Source organism: Anolis carolinensis, chromosome 6, assembly GCF_035594765.1.
Source record: "Anolis carolinensis isolate JA03-04 chromosome 6, rAnoCar3.1.pri, whole genome shotgun sequence".
Classification (NCBI taxonomy): domain Eukaryota; kingdom Metazoa; phylum Chordata; class Lepidosauria; order Squamata; family Dactyloidae; genus Anolis; species Anolis carolinensis.
In genome coordinates this window covers 117,591,026-117,609,693 of record NC_085846.1, presented here as the reverse complement: position 1 = coordinate 117,609,693, position 18,668 = coordinate 117,591,026, and the positions used below count along the sequence as shown (strand labels likewise).

General features: G+C 42.0%; 1 protein-coding gene across 6 annotated transcripts in view; it reads left to right on the top strand.

The window, feature by feature from the left end:
• Positions 1 to 18,668, top strand: part of dhx30 (DExH-box helicase 30) — a 39,304-nt gene that overhangs the window by 5,722 nt on the left and 14,914 nt on the right. For 2 of the 6 annotated variants that reach the window (XM_062984589.1, XM_062984591.1), the window contains exons 2-6: positions 5,833 to 5,887; positions 15,957 to 15,974; positions 16,496 to 16,626; positions 16,912 to 17,022; positions 18,252 to 18,607. In XM_062984589.1, the coding sequence (XP_062840659.1) occupies positions 5,833 to 5,887; positions 15,957 to 15,974; positions 16,496 to 16,626; positions 16,912 to 17,022; positions 18,252 to 18,607 (671 nt within the window). Of the gene's footprint in view, positions 1 to 5,832; positions 5,888 to 11,324; positions 11,593 to 15,956; positions 15,975 to 16,495; positions 16,627 to 16,911; positions 17,023 to 18,251; positions 18,608 to 18,668 lie in introns of those variants that run through there. The other 4 variants (XM_062984590.1, XM_062984592.1, XM_008121931.3 and 1 more) reach the window with 3 other exon arrangements.

Sequence of the window (18,668 nt, the reverse complement as noted above, 5' to 3'; positions counted from 1 at the left end):
TATTCAGGGGAAGGAGTCTTTCTGTGATGTAGAGAGGAAGCAGGTGATAAAAAAATAATTTTAAATAATAGTGATTATTAATATTAATAATGAAAGGGGAAGGAAAGGGATGGGGTGTTGTATGAAAGGATGCGGAGTGGAGAAGAGGCCTGTTTGGGTATTCGTACACTTCTTTGTGTGATGTAGAGAGGAAGCAGTTGATATTATTATTACTATTACTATTATTAATAGTTATGCTATTATTAATAACAAAGGGGAGGAAAGGAGGTGGGGTCTTGTATGAAAGGATGAGGGGTTGAAGAAGAGGCCTGTTTGGGGTATTCATGGTCTTCTTTGTATAATGTGGTGAGGAAGCATGTAAGGAAACATTATTATTGTTGTTGTTAATAATAAACATCAGGGGGTCTTGTTTGAATAGGTGCAGCTTGAAAGGATGTTGGGGATAGAAGAATGGGGCTTCTGAGGTATTCATGTGGGGAGTCCTTATGCGATGTAGAAGGGAAGCAGTAGATATTATTATTTCTATTATTAATAGCTATATTAATATTAATAACAAAGGGGACTAAAATAGATGTGGGGTCTTGCATGAAGGATGAGGATTAGAAGAACAGACCAATCTGGGGTATTCTGGGGGGTCTTTGTGTGCTGTAGAAAGAAAGCAAGTGAAGGGTAATGTTGTTATTACTATATTTTATTATTTATTATTGTTGTTATTGTTAATCTTATTAAAATATTAATAATGTGGGAATTGGATGGGGGTCTTGTGTAAATTAGCTTGAAAGAATGGTGAGGAGTGAGAGGTCTATTTGGAGTATTCGGGGGGCGCGAGGTCTTTGTGTGATGTATAGAGAAAGCAGGTGATATTATTATTAATAGTCATAATATTATTAACATCAATAATAAAGAAGAGAAAAAGGGATGGGGTCCTGTATGAAAGGTTGAGGAGTGGGGAAGAGGTTGGTTTGGGTATTCATTGGGGTTTTTTTGTGTGATGTAGAAAGGAAGCAAGTGAGGGAATTGTATTATTGTTATTGTTCATATTATTATTATTATTATTAGTGGTAGTAGTAGTAGTAGTAGTAGTAACATGGGGAAGAAAAGGGGATGGTGGTCTGGGTGAAGAGCCACTTGGAAGCTCATGCTGAATGGATGAGTTGGAACAAGGGGTTTTTTGGGGTATTGTGGTGTGCAAACAAAGTGGATGAGGGGTTGTTGTATCTCAGGAGATAGAACAAAAATGGGATGGGAAATTCTGGTCTGAATTAGCAGGAGGAATTTAAGGGTCAGCTTTAAATGATGGGAAAAGAGGGGCTGTTTGTGGTATTATTGGAGGGCATATTATGTTGTGGGAAGAAAACAAATGAGAGAGTAGCGACAGCAATATTAGATGAAGAAAAGAGATCGGATGAGGCATCTGTGGTGAATCAAGTGACTTAAGGGATGGAGAGGGACAAGAGGAGAGGGAACTGTTTGGGGTATTGTTTATTCCTTAGAGATGGAGGCGGGAAGTGGGATGGGGAAGTCTAATGGAATTGAATGAATGGGGAGAGGGAGAATTGGGCCTCTTGGGTCATTGTGTGAGGCTGAGAGAAAACAGGGGAGTAAATATGAGAAATAATAATATTGGGGACAAAAAAGAGATAGGATGAAAAACATAGTCTTCTAATAAAAACACTATGATGGGAAACACAGAAATCCATTCTAAAGCACTAAAAGAAATCATCAGTGTTTGTACTTCCTCAAAACTAAGTAACAACAGAATTGATAGAAGTATGTAATTTGTGGAAAATGTGTGTAGTTCAACATCCAAAAATACATTAAAATAGCTACAAAATAGGGGGAAGGTTTGGGGGGGTTTTTTTTGTAATTGTTGATGTTGCCAATGCTAATTGATGTTGCCAATGCTATTTTGCACTTTATTGTCCATTTCTACTGGCACATTCTGTTCTGGATTTTATGAATTAGTCTCCTGTTTTAATATTGTATGTTTTTTGTATGCTTTTTGCTGATTTTAACGATTGTTTTATTGCTATTGATGTTTCACTGGTATAATTTTTATAGTCGTGCTATTGATATTGATTGTCTTATTGGGCTAGGCCCCATGTAAGCTGCCCCGAGTCCCTTCGGGGAGATGGGGCGGGGTATAAAAATAAAGTTATTATTATTATTATTATTAATAATAATAATAATAATAATAATAATAATAATAATAATTGCAGGCCTATGTTGTTGTTATTATATTTATTTATATTCCTAGTGGGAAATGTAGAGATGGTGGTGGGAAGTGTGATCAGTATCTGATGTGCTCTTGAGAAGACTTGTCCCCATATGTTCATGCGAAAATAAATCGGTGAGCTTTAAAGGTGCCTTTCCCTTCCCTATGGGTGCATCTGTAGCAGTTTGATGCCATTTGACCTCCTGTGGCTCAATGCTATAGAATCCTGGAAATCGTGGTTTGGCAAGATCTTTAGCCTTCTCTGCCAAATGACAGCTTCCAGGATTCCCTCACATTGAGGCAGGGTAGTTCAAGTGGTGTCAAACTGTATTCATCCTACAGTGTAGATGCACCCTGGGTTTTCTACTTTAAAAAGTGAAGATGGAATGGAATCCGATTAATCTTACCAAGGTTGGTTTGGTGGCAGCCAGAACTGTAGGCATTATAAAAATGTTTGGGTTAGACTCAATCTTCTCACCTGGATAAAGTTATTGTCCAGCGGGAAGTACCTGGGTGCATTTGGATGCTGTGCTGTGTTATGTGTAAGAATAATACTCATGTGACAGGAGCAGATAGAAAGGTAACATGGAATAGCACATCGTGTTGCAAATAGGAAAGGGATTGTATGATACGCTCCTCAAATTAGAAAAGGCAATGATGATTGGCAAAGTGGAAGGCGGTCGAAGGGAAAAGGAACATAGAATCAAGGTGTAAGACTGTGTTGCTGGTTGCATATGTGAAAAGTCCTATTTCAACACCATGATATGCAGTACAGGCTTCACGGTGAAGGAGGAATATTGGCCTGACCACTAGGAAGATGGTTTAAATGCCGTGTACTATGTTAACACTGCTGCATATATGCATGCTTCTGCCTTTGAATATATATGAGTTGTATATACTTTGACACTTCCTTGGAATGGAAGATAATTACACCTCTGAGGTATCATGTCTGCGTTTTATATAATTTTGGGCAGATCTTAGAAAAGTTACTTTTCAGATTACAATACCCGGACTCCCTGCAGCCAGCTTAAGAGTAGTTTTTCCAGGCTTTGGCTTTGAATAGCTAAGAACCTCAGGATTTTAGAGTAAACAATTGCCACAGAAAGGTGTCACTTCATTGAACTGAATTAAGAGATGTCATTTGGAATTTCATATCTGGACCACTAAACGGTTGCAGGATTTGTGAAGACAGTCTGCAAGTGTTTGAGAATGAAAAAAGGATTTGGAATATCTGGCTCTGTTTAACATTATTGTAACATGCCTTGAAACCACTTTGGAAGAAAACTCAGGTATAAATTCAATAAATAAATAATAGAAACATAGGCTTGGGGTTCTATAAATCTGCTGGGCATTTGTCAAGAGAATTGAGGTTGAAGAGAGAAAAAAGATTCTGAAAACTATTACTATGCCTTGTCTTGTGTGCAGTTAAATATCCCTAATCTCACTGTTTGCATTGGGTTGGAGTCTATTCATTTCTATAGAAGAGAGTTGTGACTTGCCAGGCATTTGAGTAGCCCAGACACTATTCTTTCAGTTGCTCAGCTGCCTTTATCGCTCTTGGGTTTTAATAAATTCAGGACCAGGCGCTGAAGTCTAGCTGTAGAGAATATTCACTGGCAAAGGCTAGCTTTTGACTCAGAAATCAATGATGATTTCCTGCCTCAAAATCTGTGTACCAAACACCCCAATGTGAAGCTTACAATCATGGAGATATGCTTCAGAGGACTCAACAGGAATTTAAAAGCCTTGACGTTGGTCCAAAAACACTAGCCTTGGCTTCAGGTCTGTACCACTTGTTGGTAGGAAAAATACCTTTTACTTTGTCTGGTAGAACTGTGAAGGGGAGACAGCCTTCCCTTTCAGTCTGGCTCTTGGATGGCAATTGCTTTTCACCCACCAGGACTGCCTGGGAATTGAGAAATCTGGCTTGGCAGCAGCTCTTGGCTGGGCTTGCAACACGTGAGAATGGAAGGGGAAGGCTATTTCAATGGCCCAAAGAGATTTAGGTGGATGTGGTGCCATCTTATGTCAGAGAGGGCCAGCCTGTGGCGCAGCTGGTTAGTAGCCAGCTGCAATAAATCATGACCAAGAAGTCATGAGCTTGAAGCCAGCCCGTGTCGGCGTGAGCACCCAGCCACTAAAAAATAGCCCTGCTTGTTGTTGACCTAAGCAACCCGAAAGATAGTTGCATCTATCAAGTAGGAAATTTAGGTACTGCTTATGTGGGGAGGCTAATTTAACTACTTTATTACACCATAAAAACATTGTCCAGCAGTGTTTGGAATCAGGAAATATCCATCAATGACTTGGTATCACAGTGGATGATGAAGCAGCTACTTCCCTTGTGGCTGGAATTGAGCATACCCTTAGGAAGCTGGAGAAGGTTAAATTGCTTCTGTGTCTCTGTCTTTGTTTCTGTCTCTATGTTCATATGGCATTGAATATTTGCCATGTATGTGTACATTATGATCTGCCCTGAGTCCCCTTTGGGGTGAGAAGGGCAGAATATAAATACTGTAAATAATAAAATAATAATAATGCAAAATGTTACCTGGTGAAGATTTCACCTCACCGACTCTTAAAGGCATCAGAAATTCCTCTTTAACTTATCTCAATCCATGCTACTTGTGATGGGGTTGAGAGGTTGATCTTTCCATTGAGCATTTCACATATCTTAGATGGGTAGCCAAATTATTAACCAAAGGTGGGTATCTATGTCACCTTTTTAATTTCCTAGAGCAAAGTCCCAAACCTCAATGCCATCCTTAGTCACAAAGGTTCACAATGAGGAATCCCTCATTGTTTCTATTATGTGTTGAATCCCTCTTCTGTATCGGCTCCTGCTCTTATGCCTGCAGAGGAGTGTGTGGACTTGGGCAGGGGATCTTTTTCATCCTTTTCTTCTTCAGCGCTGCTGCTGCTGGTTTACTGCCATTCAAGGTGCAGCTGAAAGGAGAGGAGAAGTTCATCTTGGCCCTTTTGTGACTTATCAGTTGGGTCCCCTGCAGAGTATAGACAGTTAAAATTGCTCTTGGCAACATCATGAGCTTTTCCCTCTCTTTGTTGTGTTGGATTTTCTTTTATTCTAATAATTGGTGTACTGCTGATTAAAGCCAAACCATATGTCATGTTAAATGCATGTTTTGGCAATGTGCTGTTGCTTTTTAAAACTTTAAATACCACTTAGGGGAAAATCAGAGTCAGGATCATAAAAAGCGGGTGGTTGAGCTGAACTCTTTCCCTGCAGCGTGCTCATAAGTCCTCCTCGCCCTGTCTTCAAAGCTGCTGTTCTTAAAAGAAACGATTGAGATCTAATTCAGTTTCATATCTAGGGAAGCAATTTCAGTTTCACATATAGAAAACAAGCAGGCCATGCATTTTCAATATGTATATAGCTGTGTCTTAAGACTGAAATGGATCTCATCAACATGGCATCTGTTTTGCACACATGAAGCCCTAGATTCTGTCCTCAACAAGTCTGTTGGAGGGGTTTTCATTCATAGGGTCACCATAAGATGAATTGATTTGATGACAAATAAGTCAATTAACAGCAATGAGTGATATCTCCTTTGATTTATTTTGATTTTTATCACCCCTCACCTTTTGTTTTTTTCCAGGACCTGTACCCTTTTCCTCTGCCAGAGATGTTCTCCCTGAATTCATGTAGAAGAGGTAAGAAGCAAGCAACTGGAAGGGGGACTTCTCATTTCTTGACCAAGTTGAGAGTTGAGTAACAAAACCAAGGAACTCTAGGATGAGGCCTGAATGGAGGGCCCATGGTGGATGAAAAGCTGGCTCTGTTTTTCTCTCCAACAGTCATGTTCCTAAACTCAAGACCTAGCGGGTCTCACCACTCAGTCTAGCCTTTCATATGACTTTGGATGGATCTATATACAGTGTAGAATTAATGCAATTTGACAGCACTTTAACTGACATGGCTCAACGCTATGGACTCCTGGGATTTGTGGTTTGGTGAGATGCCAGCAGAGAAGATTAAAGGCCTCATAAAACTACAATTCCCAGAGTTCCATTGCACCAAGCCATGGCAGTTAAAGTGATATCAAATTGCATTCGTTTTACAGGGCAGTTGCATCCATAGTCTCTTTACTCTGACAGCCAATGAACTTCAAGGCAAACTCTTCCAGCACTGATTTTAGTGTCTCAAATTGAGCATGAAAACCTGAGCTGGTAGGTCTGCAAATATGCTTTCTTTTTTAAAAAAGCAGAGAAATAGAGAAGGTGGCAGATGTGTTAGGAAAGGAAAGTGTGTCACCTGTTGAACTGAAAATCATTTAATATTCTGGTGTACCTTTTCCACCCTGATATTTCAGCTCATGTGTTCACAGTCAGCAGTTGTGCTCCAGAGAGCACTCATTTTAAGAAGGTGTCCTGAAGACATGGGCTAGTAGTGTTTTTAGATGTTCATTCAGTTCACATTTCAGTTGTACATGCTTAAAATAGGCATCACCCAAGCCCTCTGTGAACATGGATCTGCCCTCATATTCATGATGGTGAAGAAGATATATTCACCAACTTCCTACTTTTGACAACTTGGATTGCATATTTCAATTCCTGTAGATTTTTCTGTCAATACACTGACATAAGCCATCTTTCCAAAGGTCTAGGTAGCATTCTGCTGCCATGAATTATATATTGCATCTTGATAGACTAAAGACTTCCTTGTCCACAGCAGCCCTTTTACTGGATTTACAAATTTAAGTTTCATTTAATTTTACCTCTAATTTGTAACAACCAGAACAATTCTTTTCACAGTTTAGATTTTGTCCCTCATTGCACGACTTTGTGCCATCTTGGGGGCTACTGTCCTTGGTGCTGAAATGCTTACAAGTTTGCATCTTCTGCCACGTTCTGTCTCTTGTTGTTTTATCTAGCTCCGCAATTAAATCATTATTACATTTTCAACATTTGGTGCTCCCTCTAAGTTCCAAACATTGATCTCAGAACAAGAAATTTGTGCAGGAATAAAGAGTTACTGGTGGGGGCTGCAAGAAAGAGGAGAAGGAAGGAATTACTGCATCTGCTCAGTAGAAATACCAAATCGCCCTTGAAGCCTTTTGACATTCTTGCACGGCATTTTTAAATGTCTATTGTGTATATGTTTGGTATTATTGCCTAATGAGTTGGGATGATGTTGGATATGACACCACTGGCTGAATCAAAGGGCAGCTGCAGAATCTGAAAACCTATATCTGGAGTTTTTATAGAGTGTATGAGAAACTGTTAGCCATCTTTGTATGTAATGACTTGGTATCCATTTCCCACTTTTATTGGGTATTACTACTTTTGAGCCTTTTCGTTGTCTCCTATGAAAGGATGTGATTCTTGCTGCTGCTCCATCCCACTTATGTTTCATACACTCACAGTTCATTTATCTCCAGAGTTGCTACAGAAATACTGTGAAAAATCACCCTACGTATCTTCTCTATGCCCAAAGCCTAGTTTTCTTCTCAATTCATTGTTTGTTTCCTCTTTTATTTATTTATTTCATGTCAAAAGCATTGTACATTTCAAATAATGGAAATAAAAAGAAAATTAAAAGAAAAAGAAAAAAAAGAAATCACAAGCAACTAAATAGTTTTGGACCAAAAGCGGGCAACAGCAACCGCATTGTCTGTAGCTTTAAACAACTCCTCCTCCGTACATGAGGCAGGGCATTGTGGGCAAGCATGCATATGCTGAGTTGTTTGTTCAGCTCCACAGTCACACAAGGTGGAGGATTCCTCCAGGTAGTGCCACCTTGCCAAGTTGTCTTTTGATCTGCCCACTCCGCTTCTGAGTCTGTTCAGGGACTTCCAAGTTGCCCATTCTTGGTTTGCCCCTGGAAGAAGACCCTCTTGGGGGGCCATCCAGTTAGAATTGCCAGGTTGAGCTGCCCAGAGAGACACCCTTGCTGCTGCTGGAGGAACATCAAGAGGAGGGAGTGGTGGTTCTCATGAAGCCCTTCCTTGATTTGAGTCTGGTGGGAGGAGGCTGATAGTCATGCAGTGGGTGGCTTTCACAATGTTCGACCTTTTTTCTCTCACCGTTAGCAGCAACTTCCCGTCGCACGTCAGGAGGGGCAATGCCAGCTAACTTGTAGAGTTTATCAACAGGTGTAGGTTTAAGGCATCCCGTGATGATTTTGCATGTTTCATTCAGTGCTATGTCCTCCTGCTTCACATGGGCAGACTTGTGCCAAACAGGACAGGCAGACTCTGCAGTTGAGAAAGACAAGGCCAGGGCTGAGGTTCTTACTACTTGTGGGTCTGCTCCCCATGCGCTGCCAGTCAGTTTCCGCAGGATGTTAGTGCGTGCAGCTACTTTGTGCCTGGTGTTCATGCAGTGTTTCCTATATGTTAGTGTTCGATCTAAGGTGACACCAAGGTATTTAGGATGGAAACAGTGTTCGAGCTCTTGGCCTTCCCAAGTAACTTTCAGTTTCCTGTTGGCTTCGCGGTTACGTAGGTGGAAAGCACACACTTGTGTCTTGGAAGGATTAGGCTTCAGGTGGTTCTCCTTGTAGTAGCTGGAGAGATCTTTCAAGGCATTGGTGAGTTGCTTTTCAACTGTTTCAAAATCTTTTGCTTGTGTTGTAAGGCCAAGGTCATCAGCATATATAAAGCTCTTTGTGAGTGGTGGTTGTGGCTGATCGTTCATGAAGATATTAAATAAGGTCGGTGCAAGAACGCTGCCTTGGGGTAAACCATTCTTTTGCCTCCTCCATCTGCTTTTCTGGCCCTGAAACTCCACATAGAAGCTGCGGTTTTCTAAGAGGGTCTGGACAGTTTTTGTAAAGTCAAAGTCCCGGGTGATATGGTAGACTTTATGCAGCATTTTTCTATGTTGCACCGTGTCATAGGCTGCCGTAAGGTCCACAAAAACTGTTCCCGTAATGCAGCCTTTCTCATAGCCTTCCTCGATACGTTCAGTCAGATGAAGAATTTGACCTGTACAGTTTTTCCCTGGTCTGAAACCTGCTTGTTGTGCAATAAGCTTGGGTTCGATAACAGGTCCTAGTCGATTTAATAGCATCCTCTCATAGACTTTATATAGATGACATAAGAGGGAGATTGGTCGATAGTTCCTGGCATTGGAGGCATCTTTACCAGGTTTTAAGATGGCAATTATCTTAGTTTTCCTCCATGCTCTGGGAATCTGTTTGTGTGCCAGGCATTGATTGTAGAATTTCAAAAGCCAGTTTTCAGCTTTGGGGCCCAAGTGTTTGATTTGCTCCATCATCATAGAATCATAGAATCATAGAATAGTAGAGTTGGAAGAGACCACATGGGCCATCTAGTCCAACCCCCTGCTAAGAAGCAGGAAATCGCATTCAAAGCACCCCCGACAGATGGCCATCCAGCCTCTGCTTAAAAGCCTCCAAGGAAGGAGCCTCCACCACGGCCCCGGGGAGAGAGTTCCACTGTCGAACAGCTCTCACAGTGAGGAAGTTCTTCCTGATGTTCAGGTGGAATCTCCTTTCCTGTAGTTTGAAGCCATTGTTCCGTGTCCTAGTCTGCAGGGCAGCAGAAAACAAGCTTGCTCCCTCCTCCCTATGACTTCCCTTCACGTATTTGTACATGGCTATCATGTCTCCTCTCAGCCTTCTCTTCTGCAGGCTGAGATCAGGTCATCTAGGCCAGGTGCTTTACCAGTCTTGCATCGCTTGATGGCTTCTCTGAGTTCTTTCAGGTTTAGAGGAGAAGACAACTGGTGGGTTTCAAGTTCTGGCACCCTGTTGATTTTCATCTTTATTCTGCTGCGGTTGGTTTTCCCATTCTGAATTAGCTGGTGAGCTATCTGGTCTGGTGTCACGTTCGCGTGTCCAGGGTTGACCAGAGGGTCACTATCCAGGCGTCTCAGCAATTGCCAGGCTTTTCGGCTACTCTTGGACATGTCCAGGTTCTCAAGCAGCTCTATCCAACGGTCTTTCTTAGCATTAGCTAAGGCTGTAGATAGTTTTTGGCCTGTTGCTATAGTCCCATCACTGTATGGGTTCTCTTGAAATAATCTGAGATATTCTTGTAGCTGATTTAGTGATTCTTCATTTAGGCCTGGTAGGTAGCTTGTGCGACAGCCTCTAGGGATTGAGAGCCTCGAGGATCTTTTCACAGCTTCTACAAACAGGTCATAGTTTTCTATAGAAGGTTCTATAACAGAAATAGCAGCTTCCAAGGTCTCTGTAAACTTTGTCCAGTTAGCTTTATTTATCTTCTGCGGAATGGGACACTTTTCGGTCTTACAGCTGCATATGCTACACAGGATATTGGTCTGTGTTGTGTGTTAGGTATTGGGTTTAATACCCTTTTGGTGCATTGGTGGCTTATGCTTTTCTTTACAAAAATCAGATCAGGGTTATAACCACACTTCCATCGGCCGCTATTAAATGATGGTGGTAATTTACTGTCATGAAGGAGGCTCATTCTACTGTTGTCGGCCCACGTTAGAACTGCTTCGCCATTGTTTGTTTCCTCTAACACACTTGATTTCTCACATTTCTCCTCTGATCCCTTTACCCTTTCTTTCCTATACTTTCCCATCGCTCCAGCCTCTTTCTCTCTCTAAAGGGTTTCCCTACTCATGCTGTCTCTTGAACAGAAACCTATCCTCTTCCTTCCCTCACCAACTGCCTACTTTTGACAGCTTGGATTGCATGTTTCATTCCTTTTCTGGCCCTTCGTTTGCCAGTCTGTCTGAGAAAAAAAGGCGGCTTGTTTTGTTTCCCTTTCTAGTTCGTGCTACAACCAATACCCCTATTCATGTTACTTGAGCAGCCTTCACAATTCCTTGGGATAAGCAGGAAAAAAGTATCTTGTGTCTATCAGTAGGAGTGGGAAGGTACAAGCCAGGCACATTACCCCCAAACAACAATGAAAGCAGACCTTTCAACACAGATGGAGGGGGGAAACCCTCCTTGTCAGATAGGTTTGGAAAGACCAGTTTTGGAGAACAAGCCCTATGAGGAGCGGCTTAAAGAGCTGGGCATGTTTAGCCTGCAGAAGAGAAGGCTGAGAGGAAAGTCCTTCTGCAGTGTCAGGCAGCCGCCCGCTAGGTGGCGCAGCGAGGGAGGGGGGGTGGAAATGCGGCAAAGCGCACGCGCGCCGGGGCCGCGTGACGTCGTCGCCATGCGCGCGCCGGCTCTCTTTCCAAGATGGCGGCGCCCAGCCGGCTGCTGCAGGCGTTTCTAGCGGGCGCGGCGGGGCCTCTGTGGCGCGCGCACCTCAGGCCCAGCCGCGGTGGTGGCGGTAGTAGTGGTGCCGTCGCCGCCGCCACTGCTACTGCTGCTGCTTCGTGGCGAAGGGGCTTCTGCGAGCGGGCCTCCGGAGCGGCGGCGGCGGAAGACAGCGACGGGGAAAGCGAAGGCGAGATGGGGCGCGTGGGTGAGCCGCGCGCGGCCTGTCGTTGTCCCTGTGCATGATGGGGGAAAATAATTATAATAATATTATAATAATAATAATTTTATTTTTATACCCCGCCACCATCTCCCCCAGAGGGACTCGGGCGGTTCACAGATATAAAACAAGCATACAGTGGTATCAAATACAAAGAACACCCAAAATTAAAAGGCATAAAATGAAATCACAGTTATTATAAAACACATGGGGTTTTTTTCATGTCAGGAGCAACCGGAGTTGCTTCTGGAGTGAGAGAATTGGCCGTCTGCAAGGACGTTGCCCAGGGGACGCCTGGATGTTTTGATGTTTTACCATCCTTGTGGGAGGCTTCTCTCATGTCCTCAAAAAAACAACACAGCAATAAAATCATACAATGGACTGGGCAAAGTGCACTGAGTGAAACTTGTAAACAAGAAGGAAGTTAAGGTGTTATAAGATCATGGGGAGAACCTTAAATTGGGGTGAACTCTGTGGCTATGTCGAGGAGTTAACCAACAGGTACAACTGGTCAGAAGTAACCGCTAGTATTAGGGTTTAGCGTAAAGTGGGCGGTAAAGTGGGCCTCTCCGCCTCCTGCTTGGAGATAAGCCCCGGGATGGAGCCTCGCATCTTCGTCATTTAGAGAGAAAGATATCAAGGCCACGCTGTATTGATGCTCGTGGTGGGAGGTTGAGTTGCTACCCCCAGCTGGACAGGTGCAACTGCAAAGTGGAGAGGGCTGAGATTTGAAAAGGAAAGGGCCTGGGCCAGTTAGGAATTGTGGGAGTTGAAGTCCAAAACACCTGAAGGGAGTGCCGAAGTTTTGACCAAGCCAGATCTATAATAATGATAATTTTATTTTTGTATGCCGCCTCCATCTCCCCAACGGGGACTCGGAGCAGCTCACATGGGGGCAAGCCCAATACAATCCTATAATATCATAAAATCAATAGTTGAGACATCAAAGAATACATTTAAAAATAAATTAACAAGTCATGATTTTAAATAGACATAATTAAATATTAAACAATCATCCAAGGCGTTAAAAGGTCCAATACAGGACAACAGTCTATAGATGATGGATGGATGATTAAGGTAAAAGTAAAGGTTTTCCCCTGACATTAAGTCTAGTCGTGTCCGACTCCGGGGGTTGATGGTCATCTCCTTTTCTAAGCCAAAGAGCCGGAGTTGTCAGTAGTCGCCTTCAAGGTCACTTGGCCGGCATGACTGCATGGAGCACCGTTATCTTCCCACCAGAGTGATACCTATTGATCTACACACATTTTGCATGCTTTCGAACTGCTAGGTTGGCAGAAGCTGGGGCTAATAGCAAGAGCTCACCCTGCTCCCAGATTCGAACCATTGACCTTTCAGTCAACAAGTTCAGCAACTCTGTGATTTAATCTGCTGCACCCCCCGGGGGCTCCTAGGAGGACTAGTAATAATAATATTATAATGTAACACAATATTATACTAATAATACAATATAATAATATTGATTATATATTATATATTAAATGTAATAGTACTAATAATATTAACATATAATGATATAATACAATATAGTAATTTAATGCTTATATTGTGCTATGCTGATAATACATTGTATGTACATTTGATTTGTAAGCCGCTCTGAGTCCCCTTCGGGGTGAGAAATGCAGGATATAAATGTAGTAAATAATAGTATATCTCCATATATGTCCTCACCTTGATATTGGATAACTGTCTCAGCCTGTTGGGTGCCGAAAACCATCTGATGCTTTTAATGTCTTTTTAGTTTAATTTGTAAGCGGTTGTGTGGTAAATGTATGTGATGTGTTATATTATGTTTATTTAAGTCTACTTTTGGTTAGTTTTTGGTTAGTTTTATAATTTCATGTTAAGATTTTTTTACCCATTGTGTGAAAATGTTGAAGATGCTTGAGTTGAGTCTGAGCTCAAACATTTGTTGCCTTGTCAATTTTCGGCATTAAATGTTTGCCTTTTTGTTATTTTTTGTTGAAAACCGCTCTGAGTCCCCTTGGGGAGATAAGATGGTCTATAAATAAAGTATTATGATTATGATTATTATTATATTTCAGTACTATATATATATATATATATATTCTCCCATAAAACAACTTGTTTTATATCAAGGACTCAAGAGACAAACATGAAGTAGACTTTGGTAAAAGTAACATAATTGGTTTACTCACGACCTTCATGTATTCAGCATACAGAGGTACAAAACGTATCAGTCCAGTTACAGATATGTTTGAGATAATTCTCTGTGCCATCTGACCAGGACATCTCATACAGCAAAAACAGCAATCAGAGGTCTGAAGTAGTCAGAAGTGATCATATGATCTGCAGCCCCTTTTATAACCATAGAGTAAAGGAAGCTATATACCCAGGACATACATACACACAGTAGGAAACAAGATCATAGATAAACATTACTAGAGGAGGCTTGAAGAAGGCTGCCATTTCCAACAGCTTGTGATGGGAGTTTGGGTTGCCACCCCGAGCTAGACAGGAAGTCGCCTCCCAGCCTTCTTAGCCAGGCGGGCTGTCAGGGCAGAAGGGTTTTCAGAAGCAGCTGCAGAGGGATTTAAAAAGGGAATTTCACAACAAGAAGTTAAAGGATGGGTTAAAGCAGGCATGGTCCAACTCCGGACCTCCCTCTGGGTGTCGTGGACTCCAACCCCCACAGAAGCTAGCCATTAGAAGAACAAAATCATAATTCCTACAGTTGTCATCCACGCAGGTGCAATGTGTGTGTGTGTTGGTGGTGTAGTTGCCGTGTATGCCCTGGTCGTTTCTATTTGCTTGTTCATCACTTTACAAGCATCTGGTCTGATTCTGTGGAAGCACTTTTTGCTAAGAGTCCTGTATATTTTACCTCATTTATTAAGGTGTATTTTAGTAGCATTTAGTTTGCTCACCAGACTGTGAATAAATATTTTTAAGGTACATTTGTGTCAAGGGCCCTCTGTGCTAGGCATTTAATAACTAATGTTGTTTTAAATAAACAAGTAAAACCTACTGGTTGCTTTGACCAAACCAAGATCTACCAGCTTCTTATATGTGCAACATTATAAAATAAGATGCCTAAAATATTTCTTCCACCTGCCCTTTAGCTCATGATGCTGAAGCAGAATCCATAAGATTATAACTACAGTAGAGTCTCGCTTATCCAACGTTCTGGATTATCCAAGGCATTTTTGTAGTCAATGTTTTCAATACATCGTGATATTTTGGTGCTAAATTCGTAAATACAGTAATTACAACATAACATTACTGCGTATTGAACTGCTTTTTCTGTCAAATTTGTTGTAAAACATGTTTTAGTGCTTAAAACCATAACCTAATTTAATGTTTAATAGGCTTTTCCTTAATCTCTCCTTATTATCCAACATATTCGCTTATCCAACGTTCTGCCGGCCCGTTTACATTGGATAAGCAAGACTCTACTGTATTGTCAAAGAAGAAATATTTCACGTGCATATTCATAGATGCACTTATTCTTACAATCTATATATATAAAAGAGTGATGGCATCACGGCGACCCACAAAACAACAAAACTACAGGCCCCCCAACCTCGAAATTTGACAACACAACCCATCATCCACGCCTCTAGGTTGATACAACAAAAAGAAAAGAAAAATAAAGTCCTAATTAGAGAGAGAGGAATAATTGCTTTTATCCAATTGCTTCCACTTAGAAGGCTCTAAGCTCTGCCCACTTGGTCTCCTAGCAACCCACTCAGCCCAGTTTTAATAAAAGAATAAAAAATAAAATAAATACAAATAATATAATAAAAACACTAAAAAAATTAATACAATAAAATACTATAATAACAAAATAACTAAAAATAATACAACAAAATAAAATATAATAAATAAAAAAGATAAGTTACAATAAAATTATTTTTTAAAAATACAAATAATGTCAAATAAAAATTCCACAACAACTTTTAACCAATACCACCACCACTTTGCCACAGCAACTCGTGGCCGGGCACAGCTAGTAGTTTTATAAGGTGGTCCACTGACCTATATTAGAAATAGGCATATTGGGGGGGACGACACATGTGAACATGCACTTTGATATAGATATCTGGCCTCCTGTTGTATAATGTGAATGCTCTGAATGCTCTTTATCATGTTTATTTGCATGATTGGTCACTTAGGGGTATCCTAAGGTGACGTGAGTTGTAACATTACTGTTATCATGCTGCTGCACACAGTTATGAACAACATGTTGGCTTTTTGTGAGCAGTGAGATATTGAAGGCACCCCAGGCATGTACCAGTCTCCTTAAGCTCCAGATGTTCTTACAGAAATCTTTATTTTTATTCTGGGTCCTTTCCTTCTTGCTTTTCTCTTAGATAGGACAATGCAAGTAGGTGAGTTATTTTCACTTTCTTTTATCCTTAGTTTATGAGTTCCATTGTCACAATGATGTGCTTGTGCGTGTCTCCAGGAAGTGGAGCTTGGTTAGCTAGAAAGGATTTTGTGTTGCTTTCTTGTGTGAAAATGTTTAAGATGCTTGAGTTGAGTTTGAGCTCAAACATTCAAGCTCCTTAAACAGGTGTACGCAGTAGAATGAATTAAATGAACAGAATTCATAAATTAGCAAACTGGTTGATATAAACATGCTTATTATTTATTGTCCACCCCTGCAACAGAACTTGATCTGCCATTGTGGGGATAGTTGGCTGTGGAAATCATGCTAGGGCACCTGTTTGCTGCCTCCTTGAATTGAGGTCTCTATTATTCAAGGCTGAGCTGCTTAAATGTTACGTGTTCTGCCATCTGCTAAATTTGGTGCAATGCTGACCTCCCATGGGTGCCGGGTGCATTGCATGCTTCTTGGTGTGAAATGCCTCCGCAGTTGATACGAGTTCATAGTACTCTTTTCTTTCAGAATCAAGAGATTTGTTGAAGGAATTTCCCCAGCCTAAAAATTTGCTCAACAGCGTCATTGGAAGAGCCCTTGGTATCTCCCATGCGAGAGACAAGCTAGTCTACATCCACACCAATGGGCCACGGAAAAAGGTAGCTGAATTTTAAAATACAATGCTTGCCAAACCTGTATAAGACTTTAGAAGCTTTTCTACCCTTATCCCTGTTCTAGTTTAGAACCATTACCCATTTCTATTTAAAATTATCTCAACAAATATATGCAATTTTTAAAACAAGCTGCAGGGCTTATATTCTTGAAGGGAATTGCTTGGTCTTGCCAAATTAATGTTGTCCCTTACACCTTCCACCAAAAGGAAAACTAAGCCCAGGTGTAAAAACAGTCTGGCCAAGTCCTTGCTCTTTTCTTCCTTCTAACAGAAAGTCACGCTGCTCATCAAATGGCCAAAGAATGTGGAGGTGGAAGGCTATGGGACCAAGAAGATTGATGCTGAACGGCAAGCGGCAGCAGCCGCTTGCCAGCTCTTCAAGGTGAGCGGGGAGCATTTCTTCCTTTCCCAGCCCCGTTAGTGGGTAACCCTAGCCTCCAGTAGGTTGATTGTGCCTAGCGTTTGTGGCATGGCATTGATTGCCTTTTCTTAGCGGCTTCCTGGTCTGGTCTAGCAAGTGGCAAGGATGCTTTTGTGGACTCCAGGGACCAGTTAGGTATTATGAAGAGGAACTGCAGTCATATCTGTGAAAAGAACCAGCCATACAACAACAATCAGCGTTTTTGTTTTATTGTTGTTTTTATTGTGTTGCTTCCTGGTAAATCTGTGTCTTTACTAGTCTAATGGAAAAACAGGGTGAAACAATGTTTCAGGGAGAAATACTACCCTCCAAGACCTATAACTTCAGAATACAGTAGACGAGAGCCTACATGTTTGGTTGGGTTTTCACGTATAAAAAAGAGGAGGATGAAATCATCCCCTTTGCACATTTAGTACCTGATCCTCCCTCTGGAGGACAGACTTACAAAACCTGAACAATTTGAAGCTGTTGAAAGGTAGTTTGTCTCCTTTTTCCTTTTCATTAAAATGATTTAGCAGCTCTATAGATCAGTGTTTTTGATGCATGTTCCACACCACACACATGAAAATTTCCCCTTGGCCTACTGTTGTGTGTGTGCATGAGCTTCTCCTGGCCTTTGCACTTTGCCATGGCTAGAGTCAAAAGCTGGACAGACTGTCTAGATGAAACTACAGTACATTGCAATTCAAAGACTTTCTAAAGTGGTCAGATAACAAGTCAAGGCCTGGGTAAATAAAAGGTAAATAAAAAGGTCTTTCAATTGTGAAAAAGAGAGCAGAGAGGAGACCAACTTAGCTTTCCCTGGGAGGAAAAAGCCATAGCCAGGGGGTAGCCACTAAGAGGGCTTTTTCCGTGTACTCATCAATCAGCGGACGGAAAGAATTCCCTCCCCTAAAAATCTTAAAACTCAGGCTGGTTCGCATTGGATCTTTTAAATAGTCTGTATCTAAGCTCTATAGGTTTTATAGCTTTGAACTGTGTCCAGAAAGAACCAGTGACCAATGAGAGTGGAGAGCAAGCGAATCGTGTGCCCCTCACTACAGACACACAGAAATTTAGAGAAGCCTACAGAAATGTTTGCATTTAACCTGGCTGCTGTTGAATATTTACAGTGCCCACTCCTCCTCCCTCCCCCAAATCCATGTGTCCCTTTGGGGATTTTGACCCTTTGCCTCTCCCTCTCCCTCCAGGGCTGGGGTTTGTTGGGGCCCCGGAACGAGCTCTTTGATGCCGCCAGGTACCGTATCCTTGCCGAGCAGCTGGGCTGCCCCGAAGAGAGGTGGTGCCCCGAGGGCCGCTGGCGCTCCAAGTCCGGCCCTTCGCTGGCTGACCTGTCCACTTGCTGGAGGCGGATGGAGCCCGACGAACCCATCCAGCCGCTGGAGCACAGCCGCCTGCCGAAACCCATCAGGAAGGAAGAGCTGGAGGAGGGGGAGCTGGAGGAAGGTGAGCTGGAGGAGGGGGAGCTGGAGGAGGACACCATCGACGTTTCCGACTACCTGTCCATGACGCGTCCAGGGGCCCGCACCCCGCCCAGAGACATGAGGTAGGTCCATGAACATGGAAGCGGGCAAGCGGGGGACAATTTTCCAGACATGGTTGTTTTC